This window comes from Pempheris klunzingeri, chromosome 10, assembly GCF_042242105.1.
Source record: "Pempheris klunzingeri isolate RE-2024b chromosome 10, fPemKlu1.hap1, whole genome shotgun sequence".
In the NCBI taxonomy this organism is placed as follows: domain Eukaryota; kingdom Metazoa; phylum Chordata; class Actinopteri; order Acropomatiformes; family Pempheridae; genus Pempheris; species Pempheris klunzingeri.
This window is the reverse complement of record NC_092021.1, coordinates 12,002,479-12,017,916: the sequence shown is the minus strand read 5'-3', so window position 1 is coordinate 12,017,916 and position 15,438 is coordinate 12,002,479. Positions and strand designations below refer to the sequence as shown.

The 15,438-nt window shown below is 41.2% G+C and overlaps 2 protein-coding genes across 2 annotated transcripts in view; one reads left to right on the top strand and one right to left on the bottom strand.

Moving 5' to 3' along the window:
* Positions 1–740: 740 nt before the first annotated feature.
* LOC139208944 (protein lifeguard 3-like) lies at positions 741–4,442 on the top strand. Its single transcript, XM_070838741.1, has 11 exons — positions 741–1,014; positions 1,115–1,182; positions 1,295–1,359; positions 1,473–1,526; positions 1,702–1,752; positions 1,879–1,918; positions 2,131–2,168; positions 2,297–2,384; positions 2,746–2,841; positions 2,976–3,029; positions 4,293–4,442. The coding sequence occupies exons 1-11, from the start codon at positions 741–743 to the stop codon at positions 4,440–4,442; spliced, it is 978 nt and encodes a 325-aa protein (XP_070694842.1).
* The window catches only part of dars1 (aspartyl-tRNA synthetase 1), a 25,488-nt gene continuing 14,203 nt past the window's right edge, over positions 4,154–15,438 (bottom strand). Inside the window, exons 10-18 of the mRNA XM_070838739.1 lie at positions 12,622–12,733; positions 10,890–11,024; positions 9,052–9,199; positions 7,366–7,512; positions 6,990–7,032; positions 6,677–6,757; positions 5,998–6,109; positions 5,784–5,855; positions 4,154–5,592 (exon numbers count right to left, since the gene is read on the bottom strand). Coding sequence (XP_070694840.1) covers positions 5,501–5,592; positions 5,784–5,855; positions 5,998–6,109; positions 6,677–6,757; positions 6,990–7,032; positions 7,366–7,512; positions 9,052–9,199; positions 10,890–11,024; positions 12,622–12,733 — 942 coding nt within the window. The 3' untranslated portion in view covers positions 4,154–5,500. The remainder of the gene's footprint in view (positions 5,593–5,783; positions 5,856–5,997; positions 6,110–6,676; positions 6,758–6,989; positions 7,033–7,365; positions 7,513–9,051; positions 9,200–10,889; positions 11,025–12,621; positions 12,734–15,438) is intronic.

Genomic DNA, 15,438 nt, shown 5'->3' with positions numbered 1-15,438 from the left:
GAAAAAAATAAACTCAACCTTGGAAGTAATGTTACCTATCACCATCTACCAACACATTTATAGGACACATACTCTCACATTGTGTCAGTATGTATAGGCCTGAATCATTTTTTTTTTCCTCAAATGTATTTTCATGGTTTTGAATAGGAGCCTGAGGAAGGAGAATGTGAAGAGAATGTGAGCAACAGGACTCTCCCTGCTCTCGGAGACTCACCAGTAACCGTGTGAGTTTCAGTGAGCATATCCTATTACAAAGATGACATCCTTCTGTGGTGCAAGTCTGCAAACCTCCAAGTAGAGAAAGGACTGAAAGGCTAAAGTGCTCCCATCTTAGGCTAAAGCAACCAGGTTAGTAAACCTTATTAATTTATTTTGTTTATGCTTGTTTTATCAGTATGGAGTATTTATTTAGTAGACAATGATCAGCATTCCGGGTCCCATTTGTGTTAGTGTTCTCCTAGATTTTTCTAGAATGACGAGGTTATTCTATACGGTGTGTTTCACAGAAATCGATTTTTCCAGCAAATAATAAATCCAGATCTTTGGATTGTTACCTTAGTGACAAGGTAATTTTAATAGTTAGCAGTTTTTGCACAATAAAAAAAGTTGGTCAATAATAATTCCTTGGACAACACACTGACCCGATATGAGTGGTCAGAAGGTACAGGTATGTTTACCTTTTGTATGTTTCATATTCTCTTTTCACTTCTTTCTTCTCTTCATGGTGGTCCAGAGAAATAATGACGTCTAAAATTGATAGTCCTCCGTCCTATGAGGACGCACTGCACCATCCCAAGTATGGAGACTACCCCCAGCAGCCACAGCATGGCTCCAGTCTCCCACCACCTCCGTCTTACAGTCCCAGTCCCGGCATGTACCCCGGCCCGCCTGGCTACTGGGGCCAGGATGATGTCTACCGGCAAACTGGGATGTGGGCAGCCCCTGGATTCTCTCCATCCACGGTGCCTACTACAATACCAACTCTGTCTGCTGGAGTGCCTGCATCCAACCCAGGTTCTGAGGAAATTATACTTTAGTTAAACACAACTTGCATTATACTGAGATTAGCTCCCAAATGTAAGATTATAAACTACCACTATTTCCAATTCTGTAGGAGAAATGGAAGATTTTCTGAGCACCCAGTGGGAAAGCACATCTATTCGGCATGCCTTCATCAGAAAGGTAAGGATAAATGTGTGATAAATGTATGGCAATTAACTTCATGTCATCTGCAGTCACTGAAAGGTTTTCTTGTGTGCTCAACAGAAGTGCTTGCTTTTGTGTTTGTGGGCAGGTTTACTTAATTTTAGCAGCGCAGATTGCCGTCACCTTTTCAGTTGTTGCTGTCTTTACATTTGTGTAAGTGTCCCTCTTCATCCCAGTCTGATATTCCATCTCACTTCTTGATATATCTGTCGGAGGGTGAGGAACAGTCTACTCCTGAGTGATCCCTTATGTCTGTGCTTTCATAGTGAACCAGTGAAGCTGTTTGTCATCACATACCCTGGCATCTACTGGGCTTCTTTGTGAGTTACACTCCAGGAACAAAACAAAAAAATAGAAACACACATCTCCCCACGATAACCAAGAAATGTAGAAACACAGAAAGAGCAGCTCCCCAGAATCAATATTCTCTGTGCTATCATTGTCATGACATGCTGTTGTATTTAGTAACAATCATAGTGATGTATCTCTCCATAGAGTGGTTTATTTTGTAGTTTACTGCATTCTCATCTGCTGTAAAGAGCCAAGGTAAGCATGACCCTGAATAAGTTAGTAAATAATCTTATTATTGCTATGGCTTATTGAAATATTCATAACCAGTAATGGTACTTCTGTTGTATACATTTTAAAATATTCATCATAATTTGTTTTTAGGAGGCGTTTCCCGTGGAATCTTGTGCTGCTGGGGATATTTGTAAGTAATGCTTGTTAGAGTTAATATTGGTTATGGTCCACAAGATCCACGTGACAAAAGTAAGAGCAGATTGTGAGGAGCGAGATAATGTTTGAGTCAAAGAGCGGAAAAGTAAAATAAAACAAAGACAGCCAGTGAGATAGAAAACCCCCTGAAAAAGGTCCAAACCCGCTGTCATTTATGGCACATTGTTCTCATGTTTTATCTTGCAGACTGTCGCCTTGTCTTACATGTCTGGAGCAATTTCCAGGTTGGATTTTCTGGCTCCGACTCGGGCAATGCACCACAAAACCCAAACACAATACATTTTGATAACGATGTGCTACACCATGTGACGTTTTATGTCTTTGTTGTAATCACTATATGTATCTTTTACAGCTATTATGAGACAAAAGCAGTGTTTGTCGCCATGGGAATAACAGCAGTAGTTTGTATAGCTGTCACAATCTTCTGCTTCCAAACCAAGGTAGATGGAGATGTAAACTGTGCCTCTCTGTAGCTCAGTAGCCCGTGGCTTGTCAGAGGATGTCTTTGTTGTCAGTGTAAAAGAACGCCTTTGTCTCGCATTACAATGGGGCACTGAGTTCCTTTAAATATTTATAACATTTTGGGATAAGATGTGAATCCAACTTCTCTTTCTGATGCAACTCGAGATGAATCAGTTACATTTTTTGCCTGGCACATGACACATCCATCCCACGTTTATTTATTTATTTATCTATCTATTTAAACTCATTCTGATATCATCTTGACTGCTGTTTCTTTCATGTAGCTAGAAGCTCATTGACTTCACTTTCATCCTGTTAATGACTTATCTCTCATCACAGGTGGACTTCACCTCCTGCGGGGGATTTCTCAGTATTGCTGCCATTTTGCTCATGATCATTGGGATTGTTACAGCCATCGTCCTCTCTTTCCAATATGTGAGGAATCCTTGGTCAAATTCTTTAATTTATTCTCACTACTCTTGTTTCTGAGCTTGAGAAGAGGCAGCTCAGTGGGGTGTATGTGGGTGACTGATTCTACATTCACAGGCCTTTCTGATGTCACTCAACAGGTCCCGTGGCTGCATATGCTCTACGCTGCAATTGGAGCCATCATTTACACTCTGGTGAGTCCACATTCAAATGAACCTAAGGAGAGCAGTTGAGCTCAGTATTACAAGGTTATCGTTGAATAACAACAGGCACAATGGCCCCTGCATCTCAAAATACACAGTTGTTCACTAGAACCGACATGTTATTTGTAGAGACTTAGATCCATCAGGATTGTCTTGATGTTGATAAAGAGAAAAGGCCATGAAATCAGTTAAATGAAAACGGTTTATCACCCAAGGCCCATGAAGGTGTTCAGGAAATTTAAATTAATCAATTTATGCAATATAATTTGTGGTAAGCTGATGCTTTAGTCTGAGAGTGGTGCAATAAGAAAGAGCGTGGATTGTCCACAATGGAAAGGGTTCATTCTCTGGGGATGTTGTCTCCATGTCTCAGTGTCTCTATCCACCTCTTTGGTCCTGAAAGGAATATCTAAACAACTATTGGATGGATTGCAATGGGATTTTGTACATACATTAATGGAAAATTTATCTGAAATACCTTTTCCAGCACCACCAGTAGGTCAGTTTTCCAACATCTCAACATCCAGTCTATGGATCGGCCTACAATTTTGTACAGACATTCAGAGTTCTGAGAGAACATCTTATTGACTGTGGCCTAACCAATATGTTTACATCTGTGGTGGTTTTGGGTGAAATGTCTCAACAACTATTGGACGTGTTGCCATTGGCAGAATGACTCTGGTGAACCCCCTACTTTTTTAATCTTAATTAATCTTTAATCTTAATTTATCAAATACTTGGGTTTAAGACTAAATACCTGTAAAACTAATGACATTCGTATCAGCCTCTGCTACACTTTATTTAATTTGCAAATATTAGTGTAACACACAGATGGTGTGCATAGTAAATATTGGCACGTTACGACTTAGCTGAAAGCACAGCTGTGGTGTAAATGCAACCTCACACAGCTGCTAGTGTGCCTGTACACACTCTTCTCGTCTTCTTTCTGTACAGGCAGGAACTTTGGCCTGATAGTAGCGCCTGAGGAAATACCCAGAGTCAAAAAACAGTAGAATTCATTCACATACGAAACTAGTAGTATCAATATCAAATGTTACTGTAATCCAGCCAGCTTTGAAAAGATATCTTGTCTTGGACCAGAGCTAAAACAGTCGTGATCTTTGTATGCGACTTTATTCTTGTGACTACATTTGGAGTTAACAGCCAAAAGATTTGTATCTCCACCAGCAGAGGCAGGCAAACCCACGTCCCAACGTTTGAAATGACTGAACTTTGTCCTGTCCTCTCTGTTAGTTTTTAGTTTATAACACCCAGCTTCTAATTGGAAATCGGGAGTTGGCCATCAGCCCTGAGGAGTACATCTACGGAGCGCTCTCTCTGTACGTTGATGTTGTTCACATCTTCCTCTTCATCCTCCAAGTCAGCGGAGCAGCTACTGAATAAGCCTGTGGTTACCGCACATCTTGTTGTCTGCGAGTTTGGACTTACAGGATATTGTATTTGACATTAAACAATAAGCTACGTGTGTCACTTAAGATGTTTCATTACCAGCTATCAATGTTGACATTAATAACTATAATTAATTTAACTGTATATATGTTTATTTTTTACATCAGTAACACTCGAGCACTTTGATTTAGTCTTGCACGCTATAAATCATTAAGCGTTAAGAATGAAGTGTTCTCACTTTCCCCGACTGTGAATGAGGAGAGAAACTAAAGCTGCGCCTCCTGTATGGTTGTTAACATTTTGTCTTTCCTTTTAGTTTCAGCAAGTGATATTTCAATAGATCATACATGCTTCATGTAGCCATGAGAGATTCATTCAGGCTTTAATGGACGGGATATAAAATGTGCACGTTTCAACAATGCGTTAGGTTGTGAACTGCTACTTGTATCAAATGTTATTATTAATGAATGCTGAAGCAGTAAACACACACATGTACACGTCAAATCAAATCATTCCAAAATTGAGATAAAGTAATTAATGGATTGAGAGTTTTTTTTTTTTTTTTTAATTATTTGTGTTTAGATGCTCTAATTACATACAAAACACCTGGAGTTCTAGGCATGATGCTGGAGACCACAATCATTAGTCCTTAGTGCTGGTAGAAGGAGGGATTTAGAACTGTATTAATGAAGTTTTTTTTAACATCTCTATAGAAAAGAACATAGACAAACACTGGCGTGTTGATTAAAACATTAATTAAGTGTGTAGCTTTAAAGCAGTTTCCTTGAATCACTGGCCAACTCCTTTGTCATCTATCTGTTATTTGTTGTTGTAAAACAACCATAAACACCAGTCAATAAAGGACACCATACTGTTGCAACTGCTCCATTTTCTCTTATCAGTACTTAATCATGGTGGCACGTTAGAGTCATGGGGTGGCACTAGCTCATACATCCCCTCCTTCTCTGGATTGTGTGTTAGTCGTCTTCCCATCACCAGCATCTGTGTGTTAGTTCAGTGATGACTGAGGGTTTGTCCAAGTGCCCAAAGCTTCAAGGTGTCAGGCGCTTAGGGTCACGTGGGAACATGGAGGTCTGACGGATGTTGTGGAGACCCAGATACAGCATGCAGACTCTCTCCAGGCCTGGGGGGGTGACAGTTCAGTCACTCAACAAATCTTTATTTTTGCCATTAGAAGCCTGTGATACACCTAGAGACACATTTACATGTAGTATGTTCTGATAATACTCGGCTAAATCAGGCTACCTGTGCTCAGTAAAACAGAACTAGTTCTGTCTTCTATGGGTTCCTTTAAAGAAAATGGACATTTCTTACCAATGCCTCCACCACCGTGTGGGGGAGCTCCGTACCGGAAGGAGTCGATGTATGCCTTGATCTTCTCCAAGTCTGTGGTATCATAAAAAGAAAGAGGTTCACCTTATAATAATGGTGTTGTAATTCACTCTGGCCACCGATGGAGGGAGACAGACATCATATGTAAATCATTTAATGCTCCTTAAACAGAAGCATCTCTACACCCTGTTCTTACCAATCTGATGATGGACGGCCCTGTCAGTCAGCAGCTGAGCATCGTGGATTCTCTGAGCTCCAGACAGGATCTCCTCTCCCCTCATGAACATATCATAGGAGTTGGAGTATTTCTGGACAAAAGCAAACCAAAATAGTCATCCACGAGGTTAAGAATCTAACAGACGAAAAGATAAAAGACAAATATAAAGACTTGAAAGATGTTGGAAAGATGGACGGCAGGTTGACGCTGCAGTCTGGGTCAGCAACGAGTACTGTGGTACAAAACTCGAGAAACACCAGAAAACACGGCCAAGGCGTCAAACAGTTAGGTGCATCTGGTTGTTTAAACTAGTACTAGAAGCCAAATATGGGCTTTTCTCACATATCGGTTCCACAAAGACAAGACAAATCTAAATTAGCGGTGCAGTGGGTTTTATGTGTCACTGTTAAATTCTATATGACCAGACTGCAGGGAGCTTTACTTGAGCAACAAAATCAGCTGTGGTTTTTAATCGGCCAGTCTGGCCAGCAAAGGACAGAGGGAGTCTCTGGCTCGTCTAAAGCTGCTCTCTGGCCTCAGTGCAAGTTTAAGCACGGGTCAACCATAAAACTCATTGGCAAACAATTACATTACATTTGCTTGTACACATTTCTTACTATGCAGCCACGACTGTGTATACTGTGCGAGTGAGACTTACAGCACTGCTGGGATCAGGCATCGTGTAGAAGGGTCTAACAGCCAGAGGGTACTTATCCAGCACATAGAAGTCAGTATCGTACTGAGGAAAAAAGAATGAGAGCTGTGCGGTGAAGGGATTATGAAGACTACGTCAAGTTGTAAATAAGCTGTCTTCTATATTATTGCTAACCTTGCTAACCCATTTTTTCTGACCCACTGACACAATTTTCTACACTGTAGAAATCTACAGTGTAGATTCCCCTCAAACAACGTTGATTGTATGCATTTTAATGTACTCTCACATTAAATTAATCGAACATATTTAAACATACCTTTTCCTTGACAAGACGGCCGAGCAGCTTTTCATTGGGTGTGCTACAGAACAACCAAAAAGGGATTACATTTTAAAACAGACATCTTTGTCTTACTGTGTCACATTGTTTAGCCATGATTGGTAATTTGTAAATATTACGAAAATTATTTAATTGTGTCGTTGTGGCTTTACTCCAGAACAGTTTCTCTGCATTTCTCAACTGTGCTGCAAATAGTTAAACAAAACAGCACTGATCACAAGAATTAATCTTGAAAAGTCACTGAGTTATTTTTTCACTTCCTCTCTTTACACTCATTCATTTCTGCTTTTATCGAATAAAATCATCTGACAAAGTGAGTGGGATGTGAGACGCAGGGCGTGTCATGTAGTCTGACCTGAGGTCCTCCTCGTCGCCCATCTCCACACCGGCCTCGTGCAGCATGGCCACGGCCTCGGTGTACTCCAGCCTCAGAGTGGGCTCCAGGAATTTGAAAGGCTCACTGGGGAACTGCTTGTTCACAGTCTGGATCTCAGTCTGGAAGCTGGTGGAGACACGCACACACAAATGCAAGAGCAAACACACGTCAAAACATACTAAACAGGGGTCAGAATTCCTACCCACACAGAGCCAAATGCCACACATTAGCCAGTAACGTTGTAGGATCAGGTTTTTCTATTTTAAGACAGTTTTGTACAGTGTTTGAGTTGCTGGCTACCATACATGCTCTCTTACTACGAAAAGAACAAGACTCATTACACATTTTAAAAAAAGACATGTCATTATTTCAATATATTTTCAAAACCACACAAGACAACTAATAGAGTTCCACAAAGGCCAAATAATTTCTGCATGACTTCCTGGAACTTCAGTCAAGCGCACATGCAAAAGCATTAATACGTCAAACTTGAACAGTGGGGAACGAGAACAAGAGCTGAACAGTCAGACTGACCCGAAATAGAGGAACAACGGTCACAAGCTGAAACTAAACAACAGTGAATGACATTTAAATTATCAAAAGAGGCAAACTGCATAAAACCTATGACCCAATTCTGGAGCCGTGTTTTCCAAAGAAAACATTCAAAAGGTCTTTATTGTGAAGTGGCAAACAAAGTGAGTTGTTTCCCTGTCTGTCCAATGTAAAGCCCCTTCCTCTTTTCTGAAGAAATGCCCCATTTCACCTCCCCTCAGCCCATCAGCTAAATCTCCCCAAATGTTCATCTTCTATTCATTCCAACAGCAATCCAATAATACAAGCATGGCTACAGACTTCATGTCACAGGGGCACAAACAAAAGGAATTAAATTGGTCAGAGCACAGAGCTTAGCTTAGCCTTTTCTTTGGTTTACTGAATGGTTTGGGTGTTGTGTAAAATAGGGAGCAGATTTCTTTCTTACTATATAAATAATGCTGAGAACAGAGGCTTTGAAAGACTTTAACAACCTAGACTGTACTAGAAGGGGGTACGCCTCACCCCTGTACTGCAGGAGGTCTGCAATCGAGCTGTAAAACACTAAAATGCAGAGTATGTTTCAAGTTCTTCTTGCTTGATGCCATTCCTAGTCAGAGCTCTTCTTCTGCAGTGCTGCCACGATAGCTGCCAAGATGACTGCTGTTCACAGATACAGGGCTCCACACATGAAAGGAGCTTTCTCCGCTGTTTCTTTTTTTGTGTGTGTGGCTCTAACAGCACTTTACACATGCTGCACCGATTCACACCACTAGGAGGCATTAAAGCCACATCGTAATATTTTCTTTTTGGCAGTCTTGAGAGGAAATTGCTGACTTTCAACAGAACCCACAGCGGTGGGGAACATCTAATACAGACTCAATGGCTGAAATGGTCAAGAAATAAAATATTTTGACTTGCCATCCATTGCATTTCCATCCAAGAAATTACTCGTCAAAACTCACTTCCTGTTTTGAATAAGACAACAAAACCTGAACTCTGTGGTGTGTAATTTGTGCAGTCATCACCTCAACTCGCACAAAGTTTGAGAACAACAAATATGAGAATTGGTCAAGTCAAAACAAAAACATCGACCTATTAGTTTGAGCTTGACGGTATAAAACCTAATCTTACTTGTCTCTCAGGCCCTTGAAGATTTGTACCATGGTGTCAGTGATGGAGTCAATCACTTCGTGGTAGTGGTAGTTGAAGGCCATCTCAATATCCAGACCCACAAACTCAGTCAGGTGACGGTGGGTGTTAGAGTCCTCTGCCCTGAAAACTGAAATGATGCAGATTTAATGTCGGCGTCTAAACAAAGTAAACGGAGGAAAAGTGAACAGGCTTCCACACATCTTAATGAAATGGCTTGTGTTCAGTGCCATCTTAGCTTAAGTGCACTGAATCCTTAAACATGCACATGACCAAGTCCCAAGCTAGAAGCACATCGAAATCATCACCAAGTTGCATAACAGTTTGGCTACTAAATTCAGCCTTGTGCTCAGACTATGTGTTAATATGCAACTTTGAGCTTCATTAAAAAGTGTTTTATCACCAGGGAAGAGAAAAAAAACAAACCCAAATCATTAGTATTTGTACTGGTGATGCTGTTAAAATGCTAATCTGATTTTCAAAGACTTAGTTGCTGTAGGTACTTTTATCTGTCATTTCATTGTATCCTTTACTGTGAAGTACTTTGTAATCTCTGTGTGATATGACTGCTTTAAAACTAAACCTTCACTAATTAACTGATACTACTGGTACTTTGTATGATGAATTATTGAATATGAGCACTACATATAATTAGCCAGAGACATGCATTGCAGTTGTGCATAAGAATGACTGTTCTTGCATTGCTGGAGGGCCTTACAAATGTGAAATTGAGCTGCTTCTTTCCTTCTGTTCCTTTAACCGAGGTCTTCAGACAGGTGGAGCAGTCTTTACATATACACGCAGACAGCTGATTGAAGGTGTGTCTGCATCAACAGTCGGCTGAAGGGAGTGGAAATCAGGCGCGTGCACACGCACACAATTTCATGATGACTTACATATAGGAAACACGACCGTGCATACGCATGGCTTTATAAATCTGTGTGTGCATATTTCTGCTGTTTTATGCATAGTGTTTCAGTCTGGAGCCTGTTTAATGCATCACACCTGCATACATTTACTGAAGAAACAGAGAAAAAAATAAAACAACTCAGAACATAACTATTGTGACATTTGCTCCTCCGTGCAGAAGGCCAGCTTTGTGTTTACATCTGTTTGTTCCCTGGTGGCCGTCTTTAGCTGATAGAGTGGCACCAAAGCAGTGGAAGCAACATTTCAACACAGTTCTTCTGGCCACTGGGATTTTTGAGGAGAGTTGATCCCAATTATCCTTACTTGCTGAATCGGTGCGACAGTAACTAAGGCAACAGTGGCGAGGACATTGTTGCATTAGAAACGGTGATGACCTCAAGCCCTTTGATTTCTCCAGTAGTGCTACAGAAAAGCAAACAAAGGCCTCCGTCTAGTCAGCAGAATACCGACTCTCCCAAATGTGTTGCTTTATCTTGGTGGAGAATCGCGTATCGCCTTAAATCAAATGCAGGTAGCAAATTACAAAGGATGGCTGTGTATAGGATGTTACACTCTGTATGCATTCAATCAGATGGTGGCAGTGTTTGCTTACTGAAACAGCTGGGGGGTGGGGGGGGTGGTCTCTTAAACTCAGTACAGCACCATAAAGTCTTTTACAAGTCCCATTGTATCTCTAACACGCTAAGCTCTACAGCAGCTCTGGCCACAGTGAAAGCAACAGAGGGAGGTCTGTTAAAGTTTAACAATCTAAATGCATCTGGAGCCATTTTAAAACTGTCATCTCAGTTAATAGGGTCTACACTTCTCAACACACTCTTGCTGCTTGTTTCGCTGTTTCCCCATGGCTCAATGAAAATGTGTGTGAGGGGACAGATGGGAGGCAGTCTTACCTGGACCCACACAGAAGACCTTGTCAAAATCAGCACAGATGCACATCTGCTTGTAGAGCTGGGGAGACTGGGCAAGGTAGGCGCTGGTTTTAAAGTAAGACACCGTGAAGACATTCGCTCCACCTTCGCTGGCAGCTAGAAGCGGACAAAGATGGCTTTAAGATAAGAAATGAGGCTTTTACATCAACTGCAGTGGCTGATTCTGTATTTTGATAAATACATCACACGCAGTGACCATTTTACAGGAAAGAGGTTTCTCACTTCACAAACTCAGATCCCTGCCACCCAGTGATGATACACATATCACCTGTTCAGTAGATGCTTCAGCTGGAACTCCATATAGCCAACTTACAGTAGCTGTTCTCTTTTTTGAAAAAAAAAAATAAAAATCAATATTTCTGACAGCTTCAGGCTACTAGAGACTGTGCTACAGACTTTTTTTTTGACTGCAGACATGCTGACAAAAGTCAATAAAAGTAATTGATTTTTAACATTCAACTACTAAAAAAAAACCCAACATACAGTTGCCGAGCAGGTTTTCCACAACAAACAAACACAGGTTGAAAATGATATAAGACACTCAGACGTATATGACACATCTGCGGTTGCCTATTTTACGTCAGAGAACTCAATACGATCTCCTGGTGTTAGTAGGGTGGGGGTTCACACAGCACAAACTGTTCACCATGTACCATGGGTGTTGGCACGCAGGAAGATGTGGTTTTTGCAAATAGTACAGTGCTGATTTCCTGCTGCCGCCAAAATAAAAGAGCGGTACTTTTGAATTTGGGAGAGCCAGGCCACGTCAATATCATTGGCTCTTCAAGAAAAGAGGAAGTGAGGGTCACAGGTTTTCACCACAGTTCATTTCTAGTCTGAGAGGCATGTGGGAGACTGAGGACTGGAGATTAGTATACAGGATCATTTACTGTGCTGTACGAAAAACAGATTATTTACTCGACTGTTTTGAGTATATAAATGTGATTTTAGATCAAAACCTGATCCTATTAATTTGTGTAAAGCTTTCATTATTAACTATATAAACCTTTCTCTGGACTTTAAGCAACACATTAATGTTAGCTGAAGAGTGGAAAAGCTTACCACAAGGTACGCTGTATACATGTAGAATACCAAATCATCTCACACCTGATGCTGAGAAAAAGATGCCAGGATAAGAGAGACACTATGCAAGGAAAAGCTCAAAAATAACCGTGTCTTCAGAATATCGGTGAAAAGCTTTCTGCTTGATTCTTTGTTTTTTTTTTTTTTACAGGCTTTCCTTCTTTTAGTGAAGTGAGATAAGGTCTTTTGGGAGAAAGCTTAAGGAATGCCTCCCCTTCAGGAATGCTCAAATTAGAGGAGCATTGTGTGGAAATGAGAGAGTAGAGGGGCTGATGTGAGAGCTGGTTGATGCATCTAAATTCCCAGTGGGCTGGATTAAAATCCTGATCTGGTCTGAAACAGTAGCTCTTTCTAAAACCTTCTTTGCATCGACACTGTGACTCACTGAAACGGTTTTGTGAGCTTCAAACTGAACTTTAAGTTTGGTTCCTGATTTGAATTGCAGTATAGAAGAAAGATAACCGGCGCAGACAGGAAGTCAACCTCATAACTGCCACACGATGACTCACAGGACACCTGTGGGTGGTGATATAGAAACAAGTGTCTAAAAACATGTTAGTCTTAGTTTTCCCATGGGGCAGGATCAACGTGACACAGAATGTGTTTGTACCTGATATGATTTTAGGGGTCTGGATCTCCACAAAGCCCTTTTCGGTGAGGGTGTCTCTGAAGAGCTGGCACACTCCCGACTGCAGGCGAAAGATGGCCTGGCTTGTGGTCGTCTTTGGGAGGATAGACACACGAACACACACACAGCCACACACACAGCCACCCACACACACACACACACACACACACACACACACACACACACAGAGGCATTACCACTCTTAGTGTGATTTATTGAATTTATTACACAATATAAGAGATGCGTAAAAACAAGCCTGCCAATTTCTGTTCACGCAACTCCTCTAGACATGAAGGGTGGAACATTTATTTGCTGGCAAGGGAAAGACAGGTATTCAAACCCAGGGAGGAACTTTAAACCTATCATTAGAAATGTAAATGCTGAAACCAAGGCGGCGAGGAAAAACTGCTCCAACTAAGTCGGGAGATTACTGGTAAAACCTAAGCCCCAAAACCCCTCAGAACAGCAACAGACGGGCGGCAGAGCAAGTCAGCGCCTAAGAGAACACTCCCTGTAACCGACTCTCGAATGACAAGATTTCTACAATTGAGTTTTACTGGCTTTCAGCTCCAATTATTTCACATCTACATGACGACAGACCCCGATCCTTTCAATAAAGGATGCACAGGTCTGCGCTAATTAAAAGGTTTCATCCCCCCACCATCCCCCATTTCTAGTGCCTGTCCAGTCCTGAATAGGCGTCGTCTGACTAACAGTTGGCAGGATGGAAAGGTGATAATGTCAAAACACTGGCAAGCTCATTAATTTGCAGACAATGCTTCAGGGCTGTCTGGCTGAGACTTTTCTGTCAATTCCAATCTGAAAACCTTGCGAAAAGAAGAAACCTTCCTGCTTCAAAACGCCAAAACCTTTAAAACGTGGTGAACCAAACTAACCATGCAAACCTCGGAACCCCCTGGACTCGTTTGTGACACATATTAGACACTGGGCTGTGCCCCATGTGAAACCCGGGGAAACCAACCTACAACCAATGTGTGCAGAACCACATTCAGAACAGCAGCTCCTGTTTGCAGCATGTCTCTGGTGAGGTGGCAGTAAGCGCGTTCTCAAACTGGCACTTCCTCCGAGTGTGGGGCCTCATAAAAACAAACCTGAACCACACATACGTCTCAGTGTCACACAGTACTGACTTGATACCTGAAACCGATCCACCATGGGTAGTAACCAGAGCACATAGGCTGGTTCAGCTTTGTTCTTAATTTCAGTAATTTGGCCAGTTGATATTTCTTTCAACAGCCGCTGAACGACTGGATTCCTCGTCCTTGAAATTTTCTACACCAAAATATGAGTGTTGCAATTGTTGTTGAAATTCGTCTGATCATCGTATTGCCCAGGTGACTGACTTACAGTGCGTAAGTCAGTCACCTGGGCAATACGATGGTCTTAAAGACAAACGTCTTGCCATCAAGATTCTCCTTGAGTGACGAGAGCAAGTTAAGCACAACAAAATGAACTAGAGCTTAAACAATGAATCGATTAGTTGATCAACAGAAAACTAAATCAAATTGTCATAATCAATGAATGGCTTATGTTGCACTTTCTGGAAAAATGCCAAATATTCACATGCTGATCTCATGTGAGGATGAGTACAGCTTTCCTTTGTCTCCTGTGATAGTAAACTGGAAAACTTCTGATTTTGGACTATTAGTCTAAGAAAACACGCAACTTACAGACATCACCTTGGGCTTTAGAGAACTGTGATGGGCATTTTTCACAACTCTGAGGTTTCATAGCCCCAAAATTAAATAATTTACTGAGAAAATAATTGACTGATTGATCAATAATAATAATAATAAATACAGTTGTATTTTTACAATATTTCTTACACATCTATAATGGTGAGGTAATGGCAGCGTTACTGTTAGGGGATTTGCTTTGACTCTACTGGCCAACTATCTAGTCAGGATGACCGTACAATAACTTGGCTACATGTGAGTGCAGCTGTCTTATTCAAAACTAAATTAAAATGAATGAGAATAACTTTTCCACTGTGTTTTAGTGTGAGGCACCTTATGTTTGAGGATGGTCAAGTTACAAGGGGACTTCCATAGGAACTAAATTATTATTGGAGGAGGTTTACGGTTCCCTTTTGGAGGTCTGCCTGCCAGTGTGGGAACCACTTTATAGCTTCAATGGGCTCTAAAGTACAAAAGTGATGACAGACCCGAGTCCATGAGCTCAAAGTGCACATTGTAACCGAAACAGGTGTTGTTGTGAGGCTTGCGAGCTACGTGGCTCTGTGCTGTGGTGGTAGTACCTTCCTGCCTGCTGCATCATACACGTGGGAGGCACAGATCAAAACAATGAGACACTTTGCGGCTTGGTCTCCACTGCTGCTCGCATAGATTTAGCGCATCTCTCACACTGCAGCAGATTCATAGCATCAACCCACCAAATCAGAGACATCTCTGTCTCACCTCAGAGGCGCAGTGGTTTGCTGTGCATTTCAAATACTCAAAAGGTTGTCTGCTTTCCCTTATGTTTCTCCTCTAATTGTTCTCCCTTTCTAGGTTTTCTATATTATAAGATACAATGTAAAAGATCAGATTAACTTTGTTGTTCCTGTGGCATTTCTAATATTTTCTAAAGGGATTAATAAAATAATAATAATAAAATCAAATCTATTGTAATATTGATGGTGGACAACTAGTAGCGAAAAAGCAACCTTACACAGGTGTGGCATCAAACTGCTTTTTCCAGCTCACCAGAGTACTATTCAAGCCTCAAATATGAACATGTTACCCGCTAGATTTGATATCACAAAACAAATACCCTGCA